At 44.0% G+C, this 19,204-nt stretch overlaps 1 protein-coding gene across 1 annotated transcript in view; it reads left to right on the forward strand.

Moving 5' to 3' along the window:
* Nucleotides 1–19,204, forward strand: part of rev3l (REV3 like, DNA directed polymerase zeta catalytic subunit) — a 56,170-nt gene that overhangs the window by 20,630 nt on the left and 16,336 nt on the right. Inside the window, exons 2-12 of the mRNA XM_084030648.1 lie at nucleotides 4,699–4,888; nucleotides 5,021–5,095; nucleotides 5,708–5,868; nucleotides 9,763–9,904; nucleotides 10,732–10,826; nucleotides 12,083–12,187; nucleotides 13,111–13,195; nucleotides 16,875–17,017; nucleotides 17,465–17,593; nucleotides 17,779–18,016; nucleotides 18,414–18,556. Coding sequence (XP_083886774.1) covers nucleotides 4,699–4,888; nucleotides 5,021–5,095; nucleotides 5,708–5,868; nucleotides 9,763–9,904; nucleotides 10,732–10,826; nucleotides 12,083–12,187; nucleotides 13,111–13,195; nucleotides 16,875–17,017; nucleotides 17,465–17,593; nucleotides 17,779–18,016; nucleotides 18,414–18,556 — 1,506 coding nt within the window. The remainder of the gene's footprint in view (nucleotides 1–4,698; nucleotides 4,889–5,020; nucleotides 5,096–5,707; nucleotides 5,869–9,762; nucleotides 9,905–10,731; nucleotides 10,827–12,082; nucleotides 12,188–13,110; nucleotides 13,196–16,874; nucleotides 17,018–17,464; nucleotides 17,594–17,778; nucleotides 18,017–18,413; nucleotides 18,557–19,204) is intronic.

Raw genomic sequence — 19,204 nt, forward strand, 5'->3', positions numbered from 1 at the left:
ATACATTTGCCGGGTGACGCACAAGCGCTCCCAATTTCATAGAAGCTTAAGGATTTTGAGTTGGTGGCAGGCGTTTGTGTTTTTCTGCGTAGGCATGTGTTTTTCTAGAGCGCCGCCAATATCTGAGAAAGCATTGTTCCTCGAAGAGAATGATGATGAATGTAGGTTTGGAAGATCAGTCGTCACTGCAGCGCTAAGAACCAGTACAAAGACAAGTGGTGAATTCAGGTACATCTATAGTCAGAAAATAAGAGGCTGTAAATACTTAAAACAAATCTGTAGTAAAATAAAAGATTTGTTGGGCTTCCTGTGGCTCAATCGCGGACTTTTATCTCTCTGCCTATATTTTCTGCCTATATCTGTTCGATCAAAGCAAAATGCCACAAAACAAAATCAAATTTAAACATCAAGTTCACCATCATTAACGTTCTTGCAAGTTTTTCTCACTTTCACCAGCATCACGAGCACCGCTCCGAGCGCTCAGACCTAGATTTCACACAGCTCTCTCTGGGCCTTTTTAATTAATTCCAACAGTGTTTTTTTTTATTAACGTTTTCCTCCACGCCTCCCTGTGGCAGCCGTCTGTCTGTCTGCTCCCCCAAACCAATGAAAGAATGAACTTTGAGTGTATTTCTGCTCATTTCAGTACAGACTGTATACAGTGTGATTATGAGGATAATTAGCTTCATAATTATGGAACACTCCAAACATAGTTACAGCTCAGAAATGACAACTTGCAGGTGTGTGTGCTGCGGAGGTCTTGCATCCCTCCATGCAACACGATATATAGATATATAGATGTCTTTGACTTAACGTCAGTGCTGTGTCCTCTTCACATTCTGTTGATAATGCATTTAAGAAAATGAAAAACATTTGACTAATTGCAAGTGTACAGGAAGGTATGTCTGTCTCTTCTTGGTTCGGCATTGCTAACAAGAGGTTAATGGCTGTCTGCTTGGCCAGGTGGCTGAATTGGTGTCTGACGGACTTGCACGCCGGCTGGCTTGGTGACTAAGTGGTGTAGCGGGGCTGCTGCTGAGTCATGGAGCTGCCCTCTGCAGATAACCGCGAGGAAATGGGGGGGAGGGGGGTTGGGGGGAGAAGAGACTCCCTCATTCACAAATCCTCCAGTAGGGACGTAGACGGCAAACTGAACATGTGGCAGGGGAATAGTGAGAAAAACAATCGAAGGTGGGATGGAGCACGGAATACACCTCATGCATGCACTAAAAAGATTAATTCATCTATTAATCAGTAGAACCAATCTATTTATTGATTATCTGTCAAGTATGCATTGGACGATATGAAAATGTCCTATCGTGATTATCCCTGCCCAAGTGATTGCAATTCACAATATTATCCCCAACATCAACAAAATAAAGTAAAGGGATTCTAGTATGTTTTACTTCCATTTTAAGACTTTTCAGCATATTTACCATGAGATTATTTTGGCCAGGATAATCAAGATGTTAAATTCTCATGTAGTCCTGTGTCTACGCAAATGAAAGCCAATTTCATGTATTTGCGTCAGTCGCCCCACCCGGGGCTCCCCGCAGTAGGACAGTAGGCTTCCGCTACCATCCTGTCCCCAAACATAAGTCACACTTTATTCCTTAAATATTACTTCATTTAGGCTGTTTTCATCATCCATGTTTTCTTTCTTCATGCAGACACACAATCACAGTGTCTCTCTCATTATAATGCTTCCTCTCTTTCTTTGCCTCTCCTGCTTCCTCAGAAACGCACGTTCTCCCTGCATCCCTCCTAACCAGCTGGGTGGAAAGAATCACTTGTTTATCTCTCCCGCTGTCCGTCAGGGGCTTTTTGCTTTGCCGTTGCCTAGCAACTGCAGCAGAAGCCGACATTGGCTGCCTGTGAGTGTTTGAGAGACTCCATGTCGACACGGCAGGCCGAGACAGTCGTGTGCCGTCCTCACCGATCCCCTGCCGCTGCTCGGTCGCTGCCGGCACAACACACACCTTGGCCTTCTGCATCTGACACACACACACACACACACACACACACACACACACACACACACACACACACACACACTGGCTGAAATACATAATGTACACACACACACACACACACACACACACACACACACTGGCTGAAATACATAATGTGTTTTTTTTAATATAAACCGTTGCATTTAAGATTCAGGATTAGCAGATATGTAAAATGTAGATGCACCTCGAAAAATCCAGTTACAAAATACAAAATAATGCTGCGTTGCTGTGGATCAATCGATCCTGTGTCGTCGATGCCCAGTGAAAACACTGATTTGTATAATCATTTCTATGGAGGACCTATCACGCTCCTTTCTGGTTCATATTTGTATTTCAGGTTACTACTAGAACACGTTTACATGCTTTTATGCTCAAAAACACTCCTGCCACTCCCTCCCAAGTAGCCCAGTCTGCACTGATTGGTCAGATGACCAACTCTGCTGGGATTTGTCAACCACCCCTTACCATAACCAGAAAACAGGAGTTATGTGCTCCCTTTAGAAGTCTATAGACGTTTGTCTTCTCAACACAGTAACTCCTTACTCAGCTCGACTCTTTTGTTTGAGGGCGGGACAAACTAGCGACTGGGCAGAATGCAAATGGTTACTTGGTGACTTACCCACTTTACTGTGTGGGAGAGTGTAACTCCCTTTGGACATGGACTTTAAGCTTTGGAGACCTTTTACAAAAAACAATATAACACATTAAAGTAAATGGGGGGGAAAAGCAGAAAAACATAATAGATTCTCTTTCTTGTTCTATCATTCATGATTATGTTATAATTTATTTATGCAGGGAGACCTTAAGATTTACGATTATCTTATTATTTGCATTACTTTTTTACTATTGTTTTATAATAAAAGGACGATCACAAAAAAGATCTTATCTTTGAAACAATAAAAAAAAATGACATTTGATGATTATTGGGATGATATCGGCGGGGATAATGTTGACAGTTTTGATGGAACTACGGCCTGCAGAGATTGTGTGCCAGATTGTTCAGTGTGTTCTTTGCAGTTTTGATGGGTTTAATGTTACACAATGAATAATAGTACATTTCCAAGGAAAGAATAAATGGAAATGTTCCCTGTTCATCACTGTGTGTGTGCGTGTGCGTGTGCGCGTGCGCGTGCGCGTGTGTGTGTGTGTGTGTGTGTGTGTGTGTGTGTGTGTGTGTGTGCGTGTGTGTGTGTGTGTGTGTGTGTGTGTGTGCGCGTGTGTCACACCTGTCTCAACACCGCTGTCTTCCTCTGCCTGTCAGCTCCATCAGTGCTTCTCGCCGCTCTCATATACGCCAGATGTCTAACACCGTCTTTACACCAGACCTGCTCTGAGGCGCTCATTGTCTTTAGGTGCAACACGTCTCCGCTCACATCGTCCTCCCGTCTTGTCTGGAGACGGACGCGTTGTCGCCTCTATGCTGGGGAATATGGCTTCCTCTTTCGGAAAGCTCCGCTTTGCACATCCAGCAATCTCAACAGGCGTGCCCGTGGGGAACTCGCACATTCGTCTGTCACACCGTAGCATGAGGATGAAGTATTGGCAAGTGTGTTTGTGGTGGAGGAACTGTGCCAGAACCCTCTTTTTTCTTCCCCTCCTGTAGCAGTGCTACCAAGTGATGAAGGTTGTGGAGGCAGGCTTGTCTCTGGGCATGTGCAGACACGTCTGGACAAGAGTCAAGCTTCTGCTCAATGCCGCCTCCTCCTGTCCGACTGCCAGCCGGTCACTGGTGGAGAGAAGCTCAGGTTTCCGTGAGCCTCGGCAGCCTCATTTCTACACTGCTGTTGTTATCCCTTATGTAACCCAGTTGAACGCGGTGCAGACTCCTCCGGCAGTGTGCAGATAAAAGCAGTGGCCCGGGCTGATAATGAATCGGAGCGTGCTGTCTGCAGCACAGCTCACCTCAGATGACTCTCGGCAGCGTTTGTGTGGTGGGAGTGATGATGTCACACAGGCCCTATTATAAATACTGTATCTCCCTTTTTCACATCACGCAAGACCTCAATCCTCTCTCCTCCACCCACGATCTCCATACAAGCTTGTTGTCACATCTGTCTTTGTTGCCAATGCCTTGCAGTTATTGGTTGGAAAGTGTAGGGGGGGGGGTTACTGGACCCTCATCACACTCGATCCATCTCACTTTGCACCCTGTCAGTAGATGTAATGGTTTCCGTAGAAGAAGTCACATCTAAGGCTCCAGCTGCTTGGCTTATTGTATGCTCAACAAAAACGGTGTCACTGCATGCTGGGAAAAAGAGTTCAGTGGGTTGATTTATGTTGTCCTGCAATACTGGCACTCGATGACTGGAAAAACCCAGTCTTATAAACACTACTCCAATCATCTACTCCAGATGTGTGCTGTATGCTCCAGACTGGCATTTCCACCGGTAGCACTGGTACTACCAACTAACTCGGTTCACACCAGCACATTATTAACAGTGTCCTTAAAATGATATGGGTACTATTAGAGCACATTTTTCCTAATTCATGGTATACTCATCATGTGAGTGGAGGAGTGTTGTATAGCAATACTTTCAAACATTTTGGTAAATAAATAGGCCAAGTTATACTCTGAAAATAAATGTAGAAGAAGTTATGAAAATGTACGTGAAATGTGTTGGTTGGATTTGAGAGCAGCAGCCCTCGTGTTGTCAAATTTGTCAGATTTGTTGTTTTTGTTTTGCAGGCCAGAAAACGTGTCTCCACCTCCATGGTGTGTTCCCCTACGTCTACATACCGTACGATGGCTATGGCCAACAGTCGGAGCGCTACCTGCGCCAGGTGGCCTTCAGCATCGACAGGGCCCTCAACGTTGCCATGGGAAACCCCGCCTCCAGCGTCCAGCATGTCTTCAAGGTGGTGCTGGTCTCTGGCATGTAAGCGACTCATGAATTCTGGTCTCGCCAACAGATCTGAGCTGAGAAATTTTGCTCCAAATAGCAGTTCACAAAATAAGAACGGGGGGAAGCCTCAGTATGTTTATATGTTATATGTTCCTTATCTTACAGGCCTTTCTATGGCTACCATGCTAAGGAGAAGCACTTTATGAAGATCTATCTGTACAATCCTCAGATGGTCAAAAGGTAAGGTTACTGCCGATCAATGCATCTTTGTTTGACATGACCGGATGCTGTGTGCGTGTTACTCTCGATCGCTGCGTATTCATTGGTACAAACTTATGTGTGCATGGGGGGGACACAGGAAGACTGTGAATAACTTGCCAGCGTTCGCTGTGATGAGGTGAATGGTGTTGTGGAGCTGAATTGGTACTTGGCAGAGAGCTGGGGGAGGGAGGGAGGGAGGGAAGAGGCTTGACCTGAAACGAGGATGAGAGAACAAGGGACCAAGGTGAAGAGCAATGGAAGATTTAGGCCAGACATTTTTCCCTGACCCACTCGACCCCTTTCTGGTCTTTTTAACTTCTTGGTAATTTATTTTCATCGGGGACCATTTCTGCCATACACTCCATATATTACACATATTTTTCTTCAAAACAATAATATCTACTCACCCTGGCCCCCTGGTTATTATTAAAATGGGAGACCACATGAGGGATACTGAAAAAATGTTGTAATTTAAAACGCATTTTAATTCTACACCACCTTAAATTTGGGATTAAACAGCCACATGCACTAGTGTTGATCAGTTGGATACAGGCTAGTTGTGTAATTTTATTATTACCTATTATGTTTTAGGGTGTGTGAGCTGTTACAAAGCGGAGCAGTGATGAACAAGAGTTACCAGCCTCACGAAGGCCACATCCCCTACCTGCTGCAGCTCTTCATAGACTACAATCTGTACGGCATGAACCTGGTGAACTTGGGGGCTGTCAAGTTCCGCAGGAACCAGAGCAAAGGTAAGGAACAAAGACTTCAACTGATATATATTCTTTAGGTGTCTCTAACACGTTTTGCTGCTACCCCCATCCACAGCCGTACACCTTAACAATCCCTTTATTCCTTTATTATCTTGAATAACTGTGCACTCTTTTTGAGTAGTAAGACTTTTAGAGTGTTTATGTTCTGTTTTGTCTCTTGTTTTTGTACTAGCCTCTTTGCTGCTGTAATATTGCCTGACTAATAAAAGTTGATCTAATCTTAAATCATCAACAACATGAATTAAATCATTTGCCCTCGCCCCCTACTTTCTCTCTCTTTGAGAGAGAATAACCACCTGCAGGTGTATGCCTTTGCTATGGATGGGGCGATACAGGATTTTATCGCAGATAGCAATAAAAAACAAAACACTCGCAACAAGATTCTGGTAAATTATTATTACCATCAGGATAATCTTGAATATCTTCACGAGTTGAATGCTGCCAAGCATTGCCATCAGAGTAGACTACTCAAAAACAGACTGGCCTCCAGGAGTTATCAGAAAGAAGTTGATTGATTTGATTCTTTATTTCTCCCTTATGATCTCTCGCAAAATGTAAGGTTACGTGATTCCAGCATGTTTTCCTTACATTTTACAGTTTTAAGCATTTTCATTATGAGGATACTATCGTGGATCGCAGTGTGGTTGGATAGATTTTTCGTGTATCGTCCCGTGCCGACGCTGTGCTGTTGAGCAAGTGGCCGGCTTCTGCTGTCACACAGGACATGCTGCTTTTCCTCGTCCCTGCTGGACGGTGTTTCTTCCTGTTCGCTGCATCGTTCCTGATGGCTCAGCAGGGAAGGCCTCCATGCCTGGTGTTGCATCCAATTAGTCCTGATCTCACCTCAGCCTCAGGATGCCTCTGTTGTCTTTTCAAAGCTCTGTGTTCATCTCTGTTGTTGCCCTCCCGGCTCTTTCTCCATCTCTTGCTTTGCTCGCCGTCTCTGACCTTTTTGAAATTTTGTCTGTTTTTCTTTCGCTGTCTTTTTCACACTTTGGTCTCTCTCTCGCTCTCGCTCTCTCTCTCTCTCTCTCTCTCTCTCTCTCTCTCTCTCGCTCCTTCCCTCCGTCCCTGGTCCATTTTTGTTATTTTCATTGCGGCTCACTAAAGACACAAAAGTACAATCTATTGTCTTTATACACTAAGTTTATGTTTAGACAGGACACAGGGTGGCGGTCTCTGTGGTGCTGAGTCCCAGGGTTCCCAGCTACACAGCTGGACACGCACACACAAATGCCCCGTCATCACACTCAGGCTTAGCATCACGGAGCTCGTCGTAGGGAATATAGTGACAAACAAGTATTGAAAATATTTCAATTCAGAATCGATGCATCGTCTGATTTACTTTTCACCAATAAAACGATTTGGAACTATAAATGGACTATAAATTATAAGCTTTTTAAGGCAACACTGAGTCGCCATCTTTGGGAGCTCAGCTTCCTGTTACACTGTAGATACGACCTGGTGGTGTCTGCTGGTCACTACAGTAGAAATGTCAGGATTTCTAAATACAGTGTTATACTGTAATAACGCCTAAGTAGTAGGGATGCAACAATACAGTCACCCCACGGTTCAATACGTACCTCTGTTCTTGGGTTACGGTTTAGGTTCTGTTTCGGTACACATTTTGTATGCAATGAGAAAAAAAAAGTTATTTATATATTCCAAAGTTATTTCTTTATTTTGCTTATGAGCTAAGATTTTTTTTTTTTTTTTTTACATTCAGACACATTCAAGTGTTTTGTAATAAACAAATTCACCGTTTTAAACAAAAGTACCTCTACTTCAGTAGCGTATATGACTTTCATACAGGGGAGGGGTTTGGAGTACTGTGCTCTTCTTCTCCCACTCCGACATACAGAGGACCATCACAGTGAGATAACTCTCTGTTGCCCGAGCGGTCCAACTATCCGTGGTCAGTGATACGCTCTGTGCTTTAGCCAGTTCCACGTCGATGCCTTTCTGTTGTTTTATAGAAGTTGGAAATGAAGGGAAAGGGCTGCAAATCTTTAGCAATAAACGTCCCACTGCACTTCTTGTGTTTTCCTCACCGGTAGAATCGGCTTGTTGGAAGACATCAACAAGAGACAACTGTTTTTAACTGACGTGTTACCTGATAGCCGCCCTGCTTCCAGGACGTTGGATATTTACTTGGCAGGGAGGCGTTTCCCCATCGCAGCACATGAACAAATGCTGTGTTCAAGTGCTCCTCTAAAGCGCTGACACAGAGAAATACAAGGTTGGAAACGTGAAATGACATGGAATTTTATTGCAAAACCGAAAATACCTCAGTGCGTATTGCATTGGCGTACCGTACGGTTCAATATTAGATTGAGAACCGTGGCATCCCTACTTAGTAGTGACTGTTGAAAAGTGGCGACACAGGTTTGTCCCCTCAGGCAGCGAACCCAACAGTCACTGGGCCTCGCAGTGGGAGTAGCAGACAAGGTTTTCTCCTCAGATCTTTGCTGAACCTGACCCTCCCAAGCCCATCTCTACTTCCTCCTGATGGAAGCCCCTGATTGTCAGCTCTGTTTGATCACAGCTTAGTCCTGATCTCAGACCTGTAGCCGTGCTCATCATTGCTGATCAGGCCTCTCTCCTCTCTCTGACTTTAATAAACTTCTTTCTTTAATTTTTTTAAGTCCTTACGCTTGACTCCCCTCGGACTAAAGCAGAGTTCCCATGTTTGATCCACCTCTACACTGATGAAATCAATGCAGCGTGCAACAAAGAAACTAAAGTACCCCAATAATAGCTACACCTGTTTACATTTTCTTCTCCCCTCAAGCTCCAACTTGAAAGGAAGTTCTTAATCTGGGATGAAGTGGGAGGGACTCTAAAAGGGACTGGACTAGTAAAATGGGCCCATTTTCAGATGAATGGAAGCCGTAATGTGTTTTGAAGTACACTGCACAGCTCGAACACTCAGCTGCAAAACAGCGCCATAGACACAATGATGGAAAACAATATATTTTCATTGTACGTGCCTATACTTCAACAAGTCAGGACACTTTACACAGAGTGCATCACTAGAACAATGCTCCTGATTTCAAAGTCATTGAGACAATTAGGTTGAATACAAAACATTAACGAAATTGTCATACAAGCTGCCCGTTACAAACAAATTCCCTGATTTAACTCCATTCCATTTAAAAAAAATTTTTTTTTTTTGAGTCTGACCTGTTCATTTCTTGTTTTCGGGACTCAATCCTGCAGGACTATGCTCGGTAGAGACTTGAACCGGTCACCGTGATTACTCTGAGCAGCATGCGTGGGAATAAATTACAATATAATTAGTTTCTGGTGAAGTTAGTGGTTCCAGATGTTTTAAGGTTGTTTCTCCGAGGCTTATTGTGCACTTGCAGTTACATAGTGATGAATAGACTCAAAAGAATCATGTGGCACTTAAATGCGACCAGCGAAAAGGAAATATAAGACTGATCTGCTGTTAACCAGGAATCCACCTGGTTTCGATTGGTAGCTGATCGATACTACGCCACTGCAGAACTGTACCTCCCTGCATTTGACCCGCCGACAATATACGTCATTACGCTTTACAAACACAAAAAGGTGCATCTCTAGTTTATTACCAACATGTCAGGTGGACTACCCCAGATTAAACTGGTTTATGTAATCTGGCTAATCCGTTGGCTTCACCCGCTGTCTGATTGACTGATTCAAGATTCAAGAATGATGGGAAGCCAACACGTTCACAGATCTCTAACTACCGAGACCCACGTCGTATTAAACTGTACTTGTTTCTCAATGGCAGTTTGAACCAGCAAACAATGCTGGTAGCTGATTAATATCAGGCCTTATAAACAGCGGATTGATCGTGTGCTCTACTGTACGCCTGTGTGTGTTTTCTAGAAGACGCAGGAGCGACTCCAGGCAGGCCGACTCCCAGCAGTCGTCCCAGCATCAGCCCCTGGAAGAGCCTGTGCACCTCGAAACTCAACGACAGCACCCTGGGGGGCACATTTGTCCGCTGGGAGGAGAACGCCATTCCCTGGTGAGTCCCATCTACCCAGCCTCTGCTCCATTAGCTCTTACTGTGAGTAAATGTCCTGACAGGAAAAGCTGAAAACCCCTCGTTCTGCAAGATGCCGTTCTCTTCTCATGTGTTGCCCCGTCTCTCTCTTTGTCAAGTGGATGAGGTCTTACTGAAATGCCAAGACCCATAATCATTTCTGCCAGCTTTAAGCTTGTTATCTGTCTGTCTGTCCATGGTTAATCTTACATACTTCTGAACTGAGTGGTTGTGTTAGCCTTTCTCTTTGTTCATCATTTTGAAGGATAGGGTTGTAAAAATTGTGTCATAATCTATTATTACCTGTTCATTTTATTTAATTATTATAAGACATGTGCGTATTTGAAGGCGGAGTCTGACATTTTAATCCAATACAGGTATTTTCCATTTCTCCAAATATCTTCTCACAGTCTGCTAGCTGTCCCTTCTGTGTGCATGATATTGGAACAAACTGACGTTCTTCTGCAATATAAATTGTGACATAAAGAAAATACAGGAATTGTCAACTAAATGTCATGCATTTTAAGTTGAATGCATCAATTTTGGGAGGTAAATTAAGAGACTAGAGCTGTATGTGTGACTGACAGAGAGAGAGGGAGGAAATATTAAATTATCAGTGATGTCATAGCTGTGAGTGCAGCAGTCCAGTGGTATGGTGGTCTGGCATTTCTGGCTTTTAAGATGTCACAAAAGTCAAACTTTGTTTAATTTTCATATGTCAAACATACATTTTTAACCAGCAGTACCGCATGATTTACTGTGGGCCCTCTTGAAGCATTTTTATAGCATTTCTTTCCGTCTGCCTGCAGCTCCCTAATCCTGGATGAGGTGGAGAAGCAGAGCACCTGTGAGCTGGAGGTCGACGCCGTGGCTGTAGACGTCCTCAACCGCCTGGAAATCGAAAGTAAGAACCCTCAGGGTGACATCCCGCCTCCTGCACCCCTCCAGCAGTCTTTGCCAGTATTGTGGGGCACTCTGACACAGTTGTAGGAATAACACAGTGGACAGAGAGGCAAAAGTTTGTCCGTTTAATCATCAGTGCTTAAGGTGCAGCACGTTTTGCTGAGATGACTGAGAGAAAGCCGCTGCTCGGAGCACTTCCTTCTGGCCATCTCCACACATCAAATCCATTAGCAGCCCTAAATATACAACACTGTTGAGCTGACTTCACACCCCCCTTTCACTGGGGAGCAGAGAGAGGAAGAGGCGAGGGAACCCAGGGTGTGGGGATGTTTCACTGAACTGAACCAAACCCATTAGGCAGGGTGGGATTATCCGACAAAACCTGCAACTTCTGGTTGTCTGCATCATCGACACCAAAGGCTTCTGCTCCATAAAGATTAAGACACAATTTTCGAACTAAAGACACAGTTTTTGAACTAAAAGGGGTGAGCAGCGTTTTCCTTAATTCTCAGTGTAAATGTGGCAAAGGTTATGTATTTTAAAAAGGAAAACGTATTAATGTGAATGTAGCCTGAGACTGTGAGGAAATGAGATGAAATGTACTTGGAATGGTGAAAAAAAAAACATGGATGAGATCATGTTGAATTTGTAAATGCATCTTTATCTATATGTAAGTAGATTCATGAACAAAGTCAAGACACACCTTTTTTTTTGTTGCCAACCACCACACACCAGCTGTGCTGCTAAACTAAACTTTGTATTAATGTTAAGCATTTCTCCAGCCATAAGCGTGCTGAGTTTGTTGGTGAAGCTTTAAAACAACAGATCAGCATGAGGTCCTCTGGTTTGCCGGCCAGTTCTGCTGCTTGTTTAGTTTGTGCATTAACTTGCATGGAGGAGAGTCCTTATGATTTACATCAGGCTGGATGTGGAATTGTAAACCACAACAAGCATCTGTCTGTGAAGACAGGAAGGGAGGAGGTCACTCCCGGGGTGGTCAGTGCTTGTGTTCTGACTCATACTTTTCCTTCTGCTACATAGCAACGTATTAAACCCATGCTGTTAAATTCGTAGCTACAGTATGTATGTGTGGGTTGAATTTTGCAGTTCAGTCTGGCGTCGCTTTGATTCATCAGGACTGCTTGACATAAAAACCTTCTTTGTTGTGTGTTGAAAAGCTCCTCGTATCGACAGTGATGCTATATGGTGGCGTCGCAGGCTGACTCATTGTGCTGCGACTCTTCTCTGTGTGTCCAGATCAGATCGGCAGGAACCCGGGCCTGCAGGCCATCTGGGAGGACGAGAAGCAGAGGAGGAGAGAGAAGAACCAGGCGTCCCAGGTGGAAACCCCCGAGTCACAAGGTGAGCAGATCCACAGTGTAAACTCAAACGGTTCCAGTCTCTGATATTAAACTAGTCCCAACACAGTGGTACTGTTTTAAATGTGATGAACCCGGACAGGACGGTGTTTGGATCCCCGGCGTATCTGGGACATCAACATGTACAAAGCAGCAATAGTGGTGATTTCCCTAAGATCTCATTAGTGCTGTATTAGTGTAATACTATCATAACTAGAAATGAAAATAAGTTGTACGAAATTATGATTATGAAATAGGTTGGAAAGCAGATGAGAGTGGAGATCCTGAAACACGCTTAATTTATGTATACAAGCTAATGTGAGCTGGGCTGCGGTCCAATAGGGAGGACTTTTCTATTACATACACAAGTCAGAGGATCATCATTATCAGAGCTGTCCATGTGATTGGTGACAACTTTGTCCTCTAACCACAAACAAGAGCTTTAATCTTGCCCCTGACACACACACACACACACACACACACACACACACACGCGCACACACACACACACACACACACACACACACACACACACACACACACACACACACACACACACACACACACACACACACACACACACACACACAGGTCCGGAGAGCCGTCATGGCAGCATGATAAATAATCACAGGCCCATCTGCCGCTTTGTGATGAAACGTGTTTGCTTCACATCTCAGGCCTAGATCCAGGTACACCGGGTTCAGAGAGAGGAAATGCAAATGTCCAGGTCTCACAAAGATTACAGTTTCTACAGAACATACGATAAAACTTTTCATTCACCGTGTGTTTAATTACATTCTATTGGTGTGATTAAGTGATAGAACTCTGAAAGCAACCTCATACTCAACGGTAATTACCGACCGCAGTGTTTTAGTTGTATTTAACAGTTTCCAGGAATGTAAACGGTTTGTCTGATCTGTTTTCCAGATCGTGGGTCCGTCACTTCAACGGAGAGCGAGAAATTCTTCATGACGAGATTCAAGGAGATCCTGAAGGAGAACGAGTTTGACGTGTGAGTGTGACAGTTTTTCGCAGAGGAAAGCCAGAGAAAGAAGCTGGGACTCATAGAAGGGACGGGCAATGTTTTTCGAAATAAGCACAAGATGCTTCCAGTCATATTACCAAACCACAGTGTCAGAGCGTATTCATCACAAGTTTCTCTCATCTTTGATTCTTCTGTGTTGAACAGAATGTCCTCAGTTTCCCTCAGCTTCACATCACCATCTCTGAGAGGGCAGGGAAAGATGTAGAAAGTGAAGTCAGAACAGATGTAGTGAGGGGGTGGAGACGAAGCGAATGCAGTGCAAAGAAAAGGGGGAAGGAGAGAGTGAAATGACGAGGTTACACATCCATCCCTCCCTCCGTCCCTCTCCCACGCTGAAATGATTTCCTGTTATAAATAAAAGTACAGTTGGCTCTGCAGCCGTGCGTTCCTCTGCATCTCATCCAGATGGTTTCTATTCACTAACCTCTGATATCAGAGGGGAGGGTGAAAGCTGTGTGGTGAGAGAGCATTGTGCTGGCCGCTGTCGACTCTCCCGACCATCCCTCTCTGTGTGTTAATACTCACACAGCCCCCCCCCCCCCCCCCCCCCCTCTCTGCTGGCTTTCCCTCGCTTTAATATGCATCGCTGTCTTTGCTCACAAGGTCTCTTTTATCACTGCAGGCTTTGCTGGGAATTTCTCATTTCTTTTCACTGTCATCCTTTTTTCATTTTTATCTAAGTTGCATGTTTGAAGTCCTACCCTCTGTCACAAGAAAATCTTAAGCACAATTTCTTTCTTTGCTTATTCTCTATTATGTGTTATATATCCATGTATATTTGGCCCTATTTGATTTAAGATTGGCTATTGATAATGTAGCAAAAAAAGATCACCCCAACACTTAACCATAGTACTTCTTGTTGACTCGGCGTAACTATGTTAACATGACTTTACAGATCGTTTGTTTCCAGGCGGCAACCTCCGGTTCTGAAAGTAAGGCCAACACTGAAGTGCTTTAAACATGCATTCTCTCTTCTGGCCATCAGGGGGCGACTCCTCTGTTTGTAAAAGGAAGTCTATGGGAAAATCCCCTTCTTACTTAATTTATTATCTCATTGTAAACATGAGTTTATGCTCACAATCTCTAGTTTCAAGTCTTCTTCAACACAGCATGATCTTCATTTCATAAATTATGGTCCATTTAGTGTCAAAGAGACCAGAAAGCAGGGGATGCTTTAGGGCGGGGCTACCTTTTTAAAGCTGTAAAGTTCACCTTGAATTATGAAGCTAGCTTCATTAACAGATTCACAACAAAATCCAGATGGATCCAGATCCATTCATCAGATCCATCCGTCGCTCCTCCACAGTCCAAATATGGTCACTTCCTTCACTGCTTGGAAAAGTTCCAATATGGTGACGACCAAAAATGCCAAACTACAACATGGCGAACTCCTTAGTGAGTGAGTGATATTGGACGCTGCCTGTGTAATATCGGGTTACGTTTACATGCCGTAAATGGTAAAACAAAAGTGTGCTTCCATCCCAAGATGCAACATTATACCAGCTTTAGCTCCTCAGAATGAAAATATTCATAAATGGGGAGCGGGTTTCTGTTAGCACAGTGCAATGATATGCTGTAGAAGTGTATCATTATTTTCTCTTTTTTTCACCCTCCTTGCATTTCTCCCTCTTCAGGTCCATCATTCAAACTGTCACATAAAGCAGTGCCATTGGAGGCAGCGAGAGGGGGGCGTGGCTTGCTTGCAAAATGTGTTAATCGCTGCGGTAACCTCCCGACGCCTGCCAGGCTTGCTCCCTCGCCGCCTCTAAAGTCGTTAGCTAGCAGACTAATTAAGAGACAGCCAGACAGTGGCACGTGCATGCTGACTCTCTAGAGGCCTTCCCTCGTACGGCCCGGCAGAACAGACTCTCTGAATGACAATGAGACTGCAGTAAAATCTCTCTGACTGTCATCCTCACCTCAGACGCTGGAATAGCAGCAAGGTCAGCTGATAAAAACTCAGAAAAATTCACCTTTTCATTGTTCATCACCTCTGATAGACATTCATCATTCACCAGGTTTATATAATTTAGTGAGAGAGCCTTTATCCCATTCTCTCATTTCTGAATGCAGCCCACACAGCTGTGTCTCCATCCAGACGGATTCTACAGCCGGGTTTACTTCATCCCTCTGAGCTGCTGCTGAGCTCAGACTCTGTTATGCAGCTTCACTTGTCGGTCCACACAGCCGCCGCTGGTCTTCTTCTCAGTGCGTTTGAAAGCCCTTTTTCTTCCGGTAACGAAAGCTCAAGCCAACACTGAAGTGCCTTAAACTTGCATTCTCTGTGATGGCCATCAGGGGGCGACTCCTCTGATTGCAAAAAGAAGTTTGATTGTATAGAAGTCAGTGAGAAAGTGACCTTACTTCTCACTTATTTTATTACCTCAGTAAACATTGTAAACATGAGTTTATGGTCTCGATCTCTAGTTTCAAGTCTTCTTCAAACCAGCATGATGTTCATTTAGTAAATGATGGTCCATTTAGAGCCACATAGACCATAAAGCAGGGGAGGAGTTAGGGTGGAGCTACCTTGTTATTGACAGGTTGCTACCAATGCAGTTAGCTACTAAGATGACTTTAACACTTGGCTGTAAAGTTGGTCTTGAATTATGAAGATAACTTTGTTAACGGCTTCACACCAGAATCCAGATGGATCCTGAAACAAAATAAATCACAAGCTATGGTTTGGTTATAAATATATATAAACCCTTAAATCACAGAGTTAAAAGAAACATCATGTATATATTCTCCTCAAAGCCACTAGACTTTATTGACAGAAACAACAATTTTACCTCTCTGGTCATAAAAATGAATTCAAACACATCATATACAAAATAACTCGTAACAAAATAACACTCATTAAAACCCGTCTTTGTTGGACTTTCCACTGTTCTAACAATCATTAGCTCTGGTTTGAGGGGTCGAAAGAGAGTAATGAATATATATTTGGGCATTTCATATTCAGGTTATCCTGCTCACTGTGGGATTTTAAACCTGCAGTTTCTTTAATCTTGAAGCATCTGCTGATAAATCTGACATGAGTTTTTTTCGACGCAGGGTTTAAATCAATTTAGGAGTAGTACCTCTTTTTTTTGGTGCTTTTATGACCGTTCCTGTGAATTGTGTTCCACTTGTGAGCGTCGGCCGCCTGCCTGGTCTACATTTCAATATTTCAGAGTCACTAAGTGGCGGGTTGCTAGGCGATGCAGCAGGGCAGCATGGGTAAGGGAGCGTGATAGGCAGCTTGTAGCTGAGAGCGATCTGGAGGGATACAAAGCCTGAGTTGGCTGCCTGCCCATTTTCCATTCATATTCCCCTCTCATACACACATACAGACACCACTTAGCTGCACACGCACACCCTTACCAGACCCAGACACACACAGTAAACAGAGCACTTCCCCTGATTAAGTCCCACAGTAAAGAGATGCTAATACAACATGACTACATGGGGCCGGATACATGAAGGTCCTCCACTCTGTGATTCAGGTAATGGCAGCGCTGACGCTCACGTGTTGTATGCATTTAATAGGCTTGTGGTAAGTTTACAAAAACACCTTTACGGAGGACCATTGCCGTTTCTGGTGTTTCGCAATGTGTAATTATTATCATGTATAAACGGTCTCGTTGTGTCTTTCTCTGCTCAGGACACAAGGCTCGTCCGTGAGTGACGGGGAGGACCAAGATGATCTCCTTGGTGACATGACCCTCCACTCTGACCCCCTGTCCCCCGAGGGGCTGCTGTGTACCCCCGCCAACGCTGTGGAGGTGCACAGGCTGTCGCAGCCAGGTGAGGGAAACCAGCCTACAAGTACTTACATTTCAGTACTCGCCGATACCAAGTACCAATATGAGTACTTAATAATACCTTTACAGTTCTAATAATAACTTTGAAAGCATGTTTTTTATTTTCATCAGTTGATCCTCACTTTCTGACTAAAAAACGTGATGTTGCTGAATTTTGTTTTTTTTAATCAAAGATCTTTTTAAAAACTATTTTTTTATTTTTCAATTATATTACAAACAATACACACAACTTGACTCAGTACATAGGACAGGACAGTAAAGTCCTCCCCCTGCCGTTCAATAAAAATGATAAATCCATTTTAAATATAATTTAAATGAAATTAAATCTCTCCCTGCCGTAGGTATGCATTGACTCTGCATGCTGGACCGTTAGTGTTACTGCTGTGTGGGTGGTGAACTCTCTGTGTCTTCTCCCTCGTCCCCGTCCCAGACGCCGTGAGGAGCAGTGGTGACATCCCAGAGGAGGCTGTCGTCGATGAGGAGGCCATCTTGAGTCTCCTGGAGAACAGTCAGACCTTCCTCCCTCTCTCCCAGACGTCCCACCACTCACCCCTGTTAGGTACAATAGCTTGTGCTTTGCGTTTGCAGATCGATTTAAAGCGTGATCCCGTGATCCGTCGTATTTCTTTTACTGTCTCCGACCTGATTGCAGGAATGAGTAAAAAAAAAAAAAAACAGAAATTCAGAATTTAATTTTGATTGATGTCATGTATTTTAAATGCTTTGCTTTTGTTGTCGATGCAGACGGCAGCCAAGACCAGGCCATGATCGATTTGCTGGCTGGCCTGGAGAACGATGGTTTCTGCAGGACGCCCGTTAGGCAGACTTCCCAGTCCCAGTCACTGCCTGGTGCAAGGAGCTACCATTGCAACAGCGATGAGGAGGAGGCGGGGCCAGAGCTGGACATGGTCGAGGCCGAGCTCAGCGTGATGATGTCACAGCGGTGGGACAACGAACCTGCTGAGAGCTCAACCTCACTGAGGCAAGTTTGTCTTATTCTGAGGATGAAGCACACCACAATGCCAAAAAAATAGATCTTCATTTTTATAGAAAGACGTAATTTAAAGCAAAACGTTTACACTTAGAAACCATTAATTGGACTGAATTCTGCTCTCTGGCTCATTTCTCCCATTTAAAACAGTCAATGATAAATCAATGATAAAGTTAATAACGATAAACAAAATACGTCCCAGAAAATATGTTATTGCTGTTTACAAATACATATTGTGTCGCTAGATGGTTGCTGTAAATAGATCGGGTTGAAAGTCTGTACCCAGCTTAAGAAAGAGAGTAATGCGAGTAAATACAACATGGAGATAACGGAGAACATGCCGGCAGACACTGTTTAACCAGAGTTCCTCTCATCTGTGTTTGTACAGGCCCGGCGTGAAGGAGCCGGAGGACTGCTTCAGCGATGAGCAGCAGGAGTCCTCTGATGAAGACATGGAGTGGAGTGGGAATAACTCTTTGTTCGCCAACCTGTCCATCTCCCAGCTCGACGGGGCTGCAGACGAGAGCAGCGGTGAGTCACCTCATACGGAGACGGCACTGAAATGTCCGTTTGCTTTGACACTGTTCTTGCGTCTCCTGCTGATGTTCCATGAAGGATATCAGATATCACTTGCACAATAACGATCATGTTTGACTCCGGGTTTTGGCTGTTTGATGTAATTTCATCATGAAAGAAGTGTGATTTATTCCCTGGAATGATTACCAGCTAACTCTTTAAAACACCTCACACTTACCGGCATGTTTTGTTTAAGGGTGATAAGAGTTTTTCTGACGCAGCTGTCTACATGCAAAGCATTTACATCGGTGTATTCTATCAGTGCACCACCCTTTTAAAACCAAACCATCTCCAATCTGTGGATCAAGTGCCCATCTTAAAGCACTGTCTGCCTCTAAATCTTCTCCCACATTTTCTCAGCACTAAAATCTATGAATGTTTGAACACATTAAAACGTAGCGTGGCACATGGAACCAGTGTGCCATTCAGTCCCTGGGCTTGCCCTGCATCAGCTATTTTTGAAGCTCTTTTGCTGGAACCACGTGGCCACTGAAACGGGGTTAAAATTATGCACCACTGCTGCCATAGTATGTGTGTATATATAGCACAAAGCAGACACAAAGATTCTTATACAGAACTCAGTAAGCAGCATTGTAGAGGTGG

This window comes from Eutrigla gurnardus (assembly GCF_963514095.1).
Source record: "Eutrigla gurnardus genome assembly, chromosome: 16".
In the NCBI taxonomy this organism is placed as follows: domain Eukaryota; kingdom Metazoa; phylum Chordata; class Actinopteri; order Perciformes; family Triglidae; genus Eutrigla; species Eutrigla gurnardus.